Source organism: Cupressus sempervirens, chromosome 9 (assembly GCF_028749045.1).
Source record: "Cupressus sempervirens isolate cs-2001-9-10 chromosome 9, ASM2874904v1, whole genome shotgun sequence".
Classification (NCBI taxonomy): domain Eukaryota; kingdom Viridiplantae; phylum Streptophyta; class Pinopsida; order Cupressales; family Cupressaceae; genus Cupressus; species Cupressus sempervirens.
Window position 1 is genome coordinate 432,730,971 of NC_143126.1, and position 11,058 is coordinate 432,742,028.

Below are 11,058 nucleotides of genomic sequence, written 5' to 3' on the forward strand. Positions count from 1 at the left end.
CTATCTTCTCCCACCCTATGAAAATTGGTAATTTAATCATGATTCCGACTTTCAACAATTCTCCTTAGTCAGTGACTCCTAAACATATTCCAAATCAACTCAAAGTACTGGAAATATTTTGGAGACATTAGCTTCTCTAATTCTCTATATCCACATTTATATTATCTCAGCATGAACTAGAGGGAAAATGTTAGCTTTTCAAGTGTCAACTAATGCATATGTTTTTGCTTGACTGTGATACATTATCAAGAGCGATTCAATAGTTCTTGAGTTTATTGTTGAGTGAGAGCAGTTAAATATTAAAACCTATATCTAATTTCATAAACATATTTAGTTTTCAACATATATCTTAACTATGTGTACTTGGGTAGGGAAATCTTTGCAACACCTCCAGAGATATTAATGCTCAATCTTATCTCGAAGAAAGTAAATTGGTCAATCAATCTAAATAATAAGGAATAACATTTGATGTTTTGTTTGACATCATATGAAATACTAAAGTTTGTAATCTTGAAACAAATGCAAATGGAAAAATATAAAACCAAGTTTTTCAAAATCAGCATTTATGGATTTAAACCAATGAAGTTAGAACCTAATGTTGATTTAGTTGCTCTTGAGGTTTATCAGATTAATAAGCTTCAACTTACTAAAAAATAATATTGCAAATATGGTGAACCAAATACCTAACTAAATGGATTCCATATCTTGCTAGCTTAAAAAGTAATTGATCATGATGCTAAAAAGAAGTTGCATAAAAAAGAATGATCTATCCAAGAAGTTGTAGTGCTTTTAACAATTGTTAAAAGTTAAAAGATTGAATTTGGAAGTGCTTAATTTTTAAAGACACAACTGGTTGTAGGTTCTATTGCTGCAAACTTTAAAGGTCACAGTCATTGTACATAAAATTGGCACTGTCTACCGTGCAACATATATGCACTAATATGCACCACTGTTCAAGGAAAATATAAAAGACTTTTGAATATTTAACACTGGCTATAGGTGCATATAAGTTGCCCCTTAACCATTGGCCATAAAATTGTTCTCCCTACTAAAAAACAATAAAGTACTCTTCAAATGCTATCCCTAATATTAGATATGATAACATTCAATTTTGTTGCATGTAGCTGATAGTTAGATGCAATGGCATCACATATTTATTAACTAGACATACATGTCCGTTAAAGACTATAATTCAATATGTCACATAATAGCTGCTTCTCTAAATCTACAATCAAGCATAGAAATAATAGACATGAAAGTAGACTACAAACATATGAATATTTTTACAGTTAATAAAATATGTGCAAAAATGTGATGACTATCACTGTGTTACAAATAAGGAAAGTCCAAAGCTTAGCAGAGCTCAAAATGTTTAAAAGGGAAGACAATGAAAGCATAAAAAAAAATATTTGATAGACCATTCTTTGAATTGTGATCTTGCCTAGTTTTATGACTACAAAATGCAAATGACAAGGGGTTGTGGGAGTGTTTCTTACAAGAATCTATAAATTGTAATTTTTCAAAATAGGCATTGTTTTCTATTATTGTAAAATTAATAAGAATTCAATAATATCAATATAAAAAACATCCAAAAGAAATGGCAAAGCAAATGCCTCAAACATATTCAAAGTATTTACAAAAAGCTGACTAATGCAAAGATTAATAGAAGGTGAAAATATTTTCAAGCAAAGTTTAAAATTAAGTGAAAATGGTAAAATTAAAAGAAAATGACAATATAGATAAATTTCTAAAATTTTATCTAATACAAGCATCCCAAACCAATACAACTATTTAAAATTTCTAATAATGCACATTAGAGAAACTCAAATAATACAGTAACTCAAAACTCAAATAGAACAAGTGCCACATAGTGGCATATACTTGCCTTATTGTTATTAATTGTAATTGTAAGTATTTAATAGAAATTGTAGTTTTTAAAATAAATTTCTAATAAGTTTAATCTAATCTAATTCAAATATTAGAAAACTGAAAAAAATTATTAAGAGAAGTGAAAAAAGAATTATAGTTAATAAGTTCTAAAAGTATAAATATAAATGAATAAATAAAATAGTTTAAAAATTATTATATTCTCATTGGTAGTTGTAAATACATTTTACTTTCACACATCTTGTGAGAACATTCTCATATATAAGAAATATCTTGTGTTACTACAATTTCACCTGTCCTATTTCACTTTTTTTTATTTTTTTTAATAAAAAATAATTTTTACAAGGTAAATTAAAATTGGTCACGCTATTAAATTTATTAAGATTTCATTATAGTAGGTATTGATTTTGTGTAAATTTGCATTAGCCAAAACACATGCAAAGAGAAAGAGAACTTCCAAAAAAAGGCTCCTATAACACAAAATAAGTTCAGCCAATCATATAATTTGTATGATATATAAAATTTATAAATGAATAAAAAAACTTTAGACATATTTTAATTATTCAAAAATTATTATATGTGATTGGTGGATAGATTTCAAACTAATTGAATAAGAACAAATTAATGTTAAAATAGCAATCCAAAACTATAGTTCGTGCCTAAAAGACAGGGACTAGCAACAAAACAAACTCATGCTTAATAGTCTAATTTTAAAATAATTCTAAAACTAATAATTTTTCTATTTTAGTTCTAATTTAGTTTTGTTAAATAACTCAACTACACAAAACAAGTTTTAACTGCAGAATTCCTGAACAACAATCAGAACCAATTGGTTGCACGCAAAAACCGTTCAACCCCCCTCACATATTTCAGTCTCTCCGTCGAATATTCTCGTCAATTGACAGAAAAAGGCTTATATAGCTGCTTCGTTTTCACGCCAATCTCCGCTTATAAGCTTCCGTAAGAAGGCCCGAAAGTTTTGCCCATTCGTTCAAAATTCAAGATATCACGCTCTCTGGTTTTCCCGTTATCTGGTAAGCGAAACTTAAAAAAATCGGTTTTTTTAAGGTTGCATTCTGCTTTTTTTTTTAGGTTAAGAAGATGATGATCAGAGTAAGAAGTAGGGATGGATTGGAGAGAGTAAAAGTAGACAATCCAAATGCTTCTGTAGAGGAATTGAAGTCTCTTATACAAACCCAATTGAATGTTCCCATCCATAACCAAACCCTATCGAAAAATCAGAACCTATTGCTGGCCAAGGGCAATGATATACATAAATTCAATGATATGGCTGATCCAAACACCCCCCTTTCTGTAATGGGTATTGGCCACGGTCAGATGGTATACCTTGCTTATGAGGGACAGCGATCCGTTGCTGGCCCCCAGATAAAAATTTGTCCGGCTGGGAGCTTTGGTAAAAAGATGACCATGAACGATCTGATTGCGAAGCAAATGAGAATTGAGCGCCAAGAAAAGGCCCATTGCCAGGCCGTATCGTTTGATAGAGATGCAGCCAATGCATTTCAACAGTATATCAATGAGACTTTAGCTTTTGCTGTTAAAAGAGGAGGATTTATGTATGGGAGTGTTAATGAAGAAGGTGGGGTTGATGTTGATTTTATCTACGAGCCTCCTCAGCAGGGGACTGAGGACAATTTGTTTCTCTTGAGGGATCCTGAGGAGGAGAAACAAGTTGAGGCTATAGCTATTGGGTTAGGGTTGAGAAGGGTAGGGTATATTTTTACTCAGACAATCAGTCAGGGTAAGAAAGATTATACTCTTTCCAATTCAGAGATTCGTCAGGCTGTGGAATTGCATGCTGAGAGTGGGCTGAAGGAATGGGTGACAGCGCTGGTGAAATTAGAGGTGAACGAGGATGGCGGTGCTGATGTCCACTTCGAGGCATTCCAGTTGAGCGACCAGTGTGTTAAACTTTTTAAGGATGGATGGTTTGCAGAGAACTGTCAGGATTTAGATCCTAAGATTACACGAATGACGAAAGATGTGGTGATTTTGGGGAAGGATACCAGGGATGTGGACAATGATTTCTTTCTGGTGCTGGTGAAGATCCTCGATCATCAGGTACGCCTCCGCCTTTCTATTTTCTTGTGTGAATTAATTACTGTCATACGATTCGATGCTCTTGCACAGGCAGGTCTTCATAGTTTACTCTTTGTCAATTCATCAAAACAAAATGAATTAATGAATCTGGTAATAGTTTCGATTCTAGAAAATGATATAATCATTAAATCTTCTTCCAGTAATGGAATTTATTTTTGTTTCTGGAAAATTTCAAAGGTCATTTTTCTCTTACCACCGGTGACAATTCTGTGCCCAGTTAATTTACATCCCTGGAGTTTGGAACTAAGGTTTGAGCCTCTTTGTGGTGAGTTTATGGGCCGCCTTGTTGTGGAGATAGAGGCTCTCATACTTCCAATTATCTTCCATCTTCAATCTTCGTCGACTCACTAACTCATTTCAATAGTGATTTGTCCTCGGAGTTATGCATAGCCTTATTGCAGATTGTGAGTTTGAACACGGGGCACTCTCCTTACAAATACACCCCTTTACCATTATCTTGCGATTCTTTAAACCTAGTTTGTTATAAAAGTTGAATAAATTTTAATCATTTGATCATTTTGGATTCTCTCTTATGTTTCTGTCTTATTCAACTTTTCTTGCTATTGATCTTTGCAATACATGATTTTCAATATAGGGTACCGGAAAATGCAGCTTTTATGCTTTAATAAGATCAGAATATTGATAAATTGTCTCAAAGTGCATGATTAGGTTTTCTATTCCTCATAATTATTCTACTTCAACTTCAGATTATATGTATTCCAATTTCATTCCAAAGAAAATTGCAAAAGAAAAAAAAAAACTTTTACTGTAGGAGGAGGTCTCCTCAAAATAGTTTCCAAGTTGGATCTCAAGCTTAATTCCTCATGGAAATCATTAACCCATAATTTGTATCATGAGAACTTGTAATCAATCACATAAGAACGGTAGTTTGGAAGTTAACAAAAGTTGGCAGAGTTTCTTCTTGAAAACTTATGATGCAAATTTCATTTTTACGTGGAACATTGGTTATACTGGAGGAAAATCCACACATATACACATGCAAATCAAATAAATATTTGATTTAAAATCTGTAACCAATCTCATATAAAATCAAGTCATACGCAAACAATTTACTTATAGAAATCAATAGAAACTATCACCTTTCTCTGAGGATTTTACTTTAAACTAGCTTCCTAATTACATAGATGTTGTAATTTATCATCACATGAGCTCATGGCTTTAAATAAACATTGTATCATCACATGATCTCATGGCTTTAAATAAACATTGTTACATCACATGATCTCATGGCTTTAAATAAACATATCCAATTTGATATAAGCATGAAATAAGAAAGAGGAAACTACAAGGGATTCATCCCACACTTGAGCTACAGTTGCATTCCAATCTTTGTGCTTAAACCTGCTACTGTTTTTCAAAACTGAATTTCCCAACTCCTGCTTTCAATTTATGAAATTTGATACCATGAATTCCCCTTTTTGCATTGAATGCTGTCATAATGCTGCACCAGTTTACCTCAACTTCCTTTAATGAAGAATAACATAAATTATTAATGCAAAATCAGATTTTCTCTAAATACCACAGCCAAATAAGGAGGCCACCATATAAAATGCTTCATAAAGAATATATAAGAAGACATGCACTGCCACTAGTCACCTGTATACCCCCACATGTGACGAGTTGGTCTTTAAACATAGGAAATCTAATATTTTATTTTGAAATATTTACTATCCAGTGACGACCACCATCAATAGCCAAAGTGGAAGATTCCAAGAAAGTTCCAAGAATATTCTGCCAACAGGTGTCAAACTCCTATACTAGATTAAAGTGTAGGACTTGACCAGATGATCTATCAAATATTCTAGGCGTTATGACATCAAATTTGTTCACTAAAATGTTGAAAACTAATAAATTGCAAAATTAAAATAAAGCATTTTTTGGAGTTGATGCAAGGTTGCTTTCACATCCTAGGAACAAGAGGCCTTTCATTTTTGACCTGTATTAGGTGCTCTCAAATATCTGATTTAGCGCAACAAGGATCTTCTGGCACTAGTTTATTTAGTTTCTGGAATGCCTGTTTTGTAGAGCCATTTTAACTTGGTTTCAGCTGTAAAATAAATGCAAATGCAATATTCCATTTGTCTTTCGAATAAAATAGGAAGGATTATGGTTCTGCTTAAGATGAGTTGGGATCTGTTTTTCTTGAAGTGTTGTTGGGCAGATTTCTGATCTAATATTACTATTAGGGCTAGATTTTTCAATTTGATTAACCTTTCCTTGAATATGGAGTGGAATATATTCTGCAGTTTCTTCTAAACTGTCCAATTCTTATCGAGGTTTCATTGTATAAATCACTTTGGTGCCCAGTTTCTAATTTATCATTTATGGGCTCCAGATATTTATGCTTCTACTGTGAAGAAAGCATCAGTACAAAATGATGCGGGATTATTTTCTACAACTAGTCCTCCTGACAAGCTCTCTCTTGTGAAGCATGCCCTCCTTTACACTAACACTGAAATGAAATTCTTGATATTGGAGTTCTGGATCTTTTCACTTGCCTTATTTTGTTTAATGCCATTCCTCATCAATAGTCATTTATGGTCATTCTCCGTAGGAGCTGTAAATACATTATCATATAGTGGCTGGGACACTTGCTTCATCCAGTTTTCTTTCTTTCATAGATATCTTCTATGTTGCTTGCCATATAGTTATTAGTATAACCCAGGCTGTTGAATGGATTTTCTGTGCTGGTGGGACCTATTTTTGTTTCCAAGAGGATACAAGAATTAGTTTTGTTGTAAAATCTACCTTGCCATGGGCTCTCTCATATGTGTCATGGTTTGAAGTGAAGTAGGAATGCTTTTGTTTCCTTGTCATGGTTTCTTGTGCAAAGTAATCTTGAAACTATTTTCACGCATTCTACTTTAGAAGAGTTGCTTTATGTCAATGCTATTTGTCAATTTTTAACTCTGTTCTTGATGGTTTTCTTTTTAATCAGTTGTTCTGATAATCTTGCTCTCTATATTCTGCAGGGTCCCCTGTCATCAGCATTTCCCATCGAGAATAGAGTGTCGCCTGTTACTCTAAGGGCATTGAAGAATCATCTTGATAAGACAAAGAATCTTCCTTATGTTAAGCGTCTATCAAATTTTCACTTATTGCTTCTGCTAGCAAAATATCTTGATGTAAATGCAGATGTTCCTCAGTTAGCAGCATGTGTTCAGGCACAGGCTACCATAGCTGAAGGGTATCAAATCTTAATTGACTCTCTAGCAAGTAATAGCAGAGATTAAAGCTTGTATCGAACAAGTGGATGCTTGTTAACCTCTTGTTTAAGTTAATTTGAAGAACTCTTTTAAGTTATTTTGTCTATTTCTAATTGAATTTTCGTTTTGGTTTTGAGATTCCACTTAAAAACTTACACCCTAGTTTTTGAATCCCACAAATCTATTGATCAATGTAAGTTGATTGAGTAATTATTATGAGGATAGAAGCGTGGATTGAGAAATATTACGAGCATAGAAGCGTGGATTGAGAAATATTATGAGCATAGAAGCATAGATGTGAAAATATCAGACTTTGATAGAAATGTTATGCTCCAGCGTTCCTTGTTTAGTCACCTCTTTCAGCTTTGTATTAACTCTTATTGGTGCCTTGAATGCAATTACTTAGGTGAAATTCTACTTCCTGAATGCAGCAGCTGAATAGGAATCAGGAGGTTTAGGCAAGAGCTTCTTGGCATTTCTTTGAGTCCTTGCTGTCTTGGGATCTATAGCTGGCACTCGTGATTTTGTAAGGCTATATTTCAGGCATAACCTACCACCATTCAGTTCTAGATATTAATGTTTCCACTATGCCGCCACTGACATTCAAATTCCTTGCATAGGTTAGTTTATCATTTATTTGCACATTTGATGTAAAAATTTACCCATTACGGTATTACCTAACATTGATTGAGATGTCCTTATGTTGTTTACGTAGATTCTCCCCTTACTATTTTTGAAGTAGATGTTTATAAAGTTTTAAGACACTTCTCTATCTATCAAAAGTATTCATTTTATATCATCAACATATCCTTATATTTGCCTGTAGAAGCATATGAATTTTGATAATGGTATTTGAATGGCAAGCCTCTGGGGTTCTGATACCTACCTACTTCTATTTCAAAAACATTGTTTATTGGCGTTTGATTTGTTTTTTGTGGTCCCTTTAGCTTGCAGTTATGATTGAGGTGCTTTGCTAATAACAGCTGTTGCACTTCTTGTACATTTGTGATGATTGATTTTTTTCCCATGTAAATATCACCTGTAGAGATATTTCTTATCCCCTCTTCTTCTTGTATCTACGTAGCAGATCAACATTAATATACTGAACCTACTCAATTTTTTTTTATCATAGAAAATAAAAAACGAAATTACCTGTCGTTTTCAATTTACAACAGTTGCGACAATAGCTCACCAAGCCAAACAGCTATATATTAGAGCCTCCTTGTGATAGCCTTCCTTTCTGTTTACAAATAATCCCCTTTAGCTGAAGATGGAAGCAGTATCTTTTATCTTTACTACATCTTTGAATGGTCAATCGATTTTGATATAAAAATATATATTTTCTTTTTAATTGCTAATCTAGGGTCCTCATCCATGAAGCAAAAGAAACATACTAGCAAGTAGTTGCAAATAATAGCACTGCAATTTTTCAATTTTTTCGTGGTTGAATTTTCAAATAATATCGGCTACTTTTTCAAGTCAAACCAAGCCAAACATCAATCTATGAGAGCTCCTTCCAAAAGTCTTTCTTTATCAATCCCAGAGGTTAACAAGAGGATAGCCAACACAATCCACTTATGAATAGAGGTCCCTACCATCTCTATCAAATTGAGACCCAGAAACCAATCTATAAGAGCTCCCTCCAAAACTCTTTCTTTATCAAACATGGAGATTAGCAATAGGATAGTAGACAATCTATTTATTGATGGAGGTCTCTACTATTTATAATCGATACTCAAAGAGGGACGACTGCAAATTATCCTTATCAACATAGTAACATAGGAATACTCCGTTCCCCTTGTCCCCCTCTTTTGGCCCATGCACCGAGGACAAGGACGCACCGGAGACTTGGGGACTCCGTTCCCCTCGTCCCTAGTGGTGCCACCAGATTTCACCACCTCCGTTGATGATGGTGGATGTCTTAGTGTTAACTATTTGTTGTTTGATCAAATATTTACTCTTTTACATCTTTATATCTTATATTACACTAAATGTTTTCATAACTAGCATTTTATGTACTATATGTATGGTATATACAAACACCCCCCCACATCCCCCCATGTTCCCCTATTGTCCCCTCGCAGTCCCCCTGTTGTCCCCAAATTAAGGCCCCTCTATCCCCCCCTCTTGAAAACTTGTTCCCCCATCCCCTAGAGTGGTGTACCTATGCTTATCGGTGAAAGGAAGAACATACCATATCCTAGTTCAAGAAATGCCCCTATCTCTTTCCCAAACCCTTGTGTAGCAGCAAACTAGTCGTAGCCCTACAACTTCTTATAAGGGAGTAAGGGGAGGGGCCTCTTTGGATTAATGGTGATGCAAGAGCATCTTGGGTGTAAGAGCAATCTTGCATCACCCAAAAAATTTACTTTTTGTTTCTTGAATAAGGGTTGTAAGTTATGTGGATTTTTGGTGTGCAATTTTGGTATAAAAACTTCAAGCTCAATTTTGAAGACCTTAGAGGCCATGGATGGGTTCTGAAATGGGGTCGACTGGAGCTTGCGCTGGTAAGGTGATGTAGATCAATAGATGAGGATTTCGAAAATTGGTTATAATAGCCAATCGGAGAAACAATTCAATAGTTATGGTCTTCTGATTATCGTGTGGTCCTACTCTAATCTTGATTTAGATGTCCAAATTTACTTTGATTGTTAGAAGGGAACAAAACCCATTAACAAGGATCAAAATTTGACCTTGTGAGTTCAAGATTTTTTTATGTCTATTATCTTAACTCTTTTCTTGTTAAAAATATTGATGCACTAAGTATATTTTATGGTATAGCGAAATGAAAGGGTTCAATGCAGTAGAAAGTGATCTATCATTTCATAGAGTTTACTATACAAGTTAAGCATAATAAAGGTCCTTCAAACTTCCTTCTCTTGATAAGGCCATAAACCAAATCTTTGCAAACCCTACATAGAACCCATTCTAAAGCCTCCTTAAATATTTTAAAAATAAGCTTAAGTCTCCCTAACATGGGCCATCTCGAAGGAACCAAAGATGGAGACTAATTTGGTGGACATTGGATTTGTGATTTTGGGCTAGGAAAACCTTTTGTACTGATTGTTGCAAAAAAGTGAAAGTGATTAGGACTACATTCACATACAAAGGGAAATTGATTAGAACTACATTCACTATACAATCCACAATTGAAATTTCCTTTCAAAAGATCTAATCATATTACCCATTTTTACTTTATAACTTTTAGAGCCACACATCCTTGGCATTGCATGGGGACACAAAATACTGAAAAACAAATCATTAGCAAAGGCACTGAAACCAAGATTTTAAAGAGTTATCTATTGATAGGAGAAAAAGACATGCCAACCTTATCAAACTAATAATCCCATCTTGGTTTTCTCCAAAGAGAAGTGAACCTTTCTAAAGAGGTGGAAATTTATCTAAGAAATCAAGTCAAAACTTAGTTAAAGAATTATCTCCAATTTCAAGGTGAGAAAATCTTGTACATAGAGGCTAGTCTCTAAATAGCTTAGCACAATCTATGTGAAATTCCATTAACCAACACTTCACTTTTTTGAATCAAATATTTTTTCTCTTGGAAGACTACATGACCTACCTTTCTTTATCACCAATTTTGAGGTCAAGTTGTTTCAAAAAGACCTTATTATGGAGGTAAATTCTTGGTGAAGTTTTCATTCCTCCAAATTCCCTTGCAATATTTTTAAATATTTTTAATTTAATTTTGCAACATTTTCTTATAGCACCTCTCACATGGAGAGCATATAAATTTGAAGATCTTGGAGGATAAAGTTAATCAAAAGGGTTTTATTGATAAAATTTAAGAAGCTACCTTCTACTATGC

At 33.8% G+C, this 11,058-nt stretch overlaps 1 protein-coding gene across 1 annotated transcript; it reads left to right on the forward strand.

Annotated features, from left to right (window-relative positions):
• The first annotated feature begins 2,833 nt into the window (after positions 1-2,833).
• Positions 2,834-7,332, forward strand: LOC149539141 (NPL4-like protein B). The gene is made up of 2 exons (XM_089800469.1): positions 2,834-3,969; positions 7,002-7,332. The coding sequence occupies exons 1-2, from the start codon at positions 2,989-2,991 to the stop codon at positions 7,260-7,262; spliced, it is 1,242 nt and encodes a 413-aa protein (XP_089656595.1). The 5' UTR covers positions 2,834-2,988; the 3' UTR covers positions 7,263-7,332.
• The last annotated feature ends 3,726 nt before the right edge of the window (positions 7,333-11,058 follow it).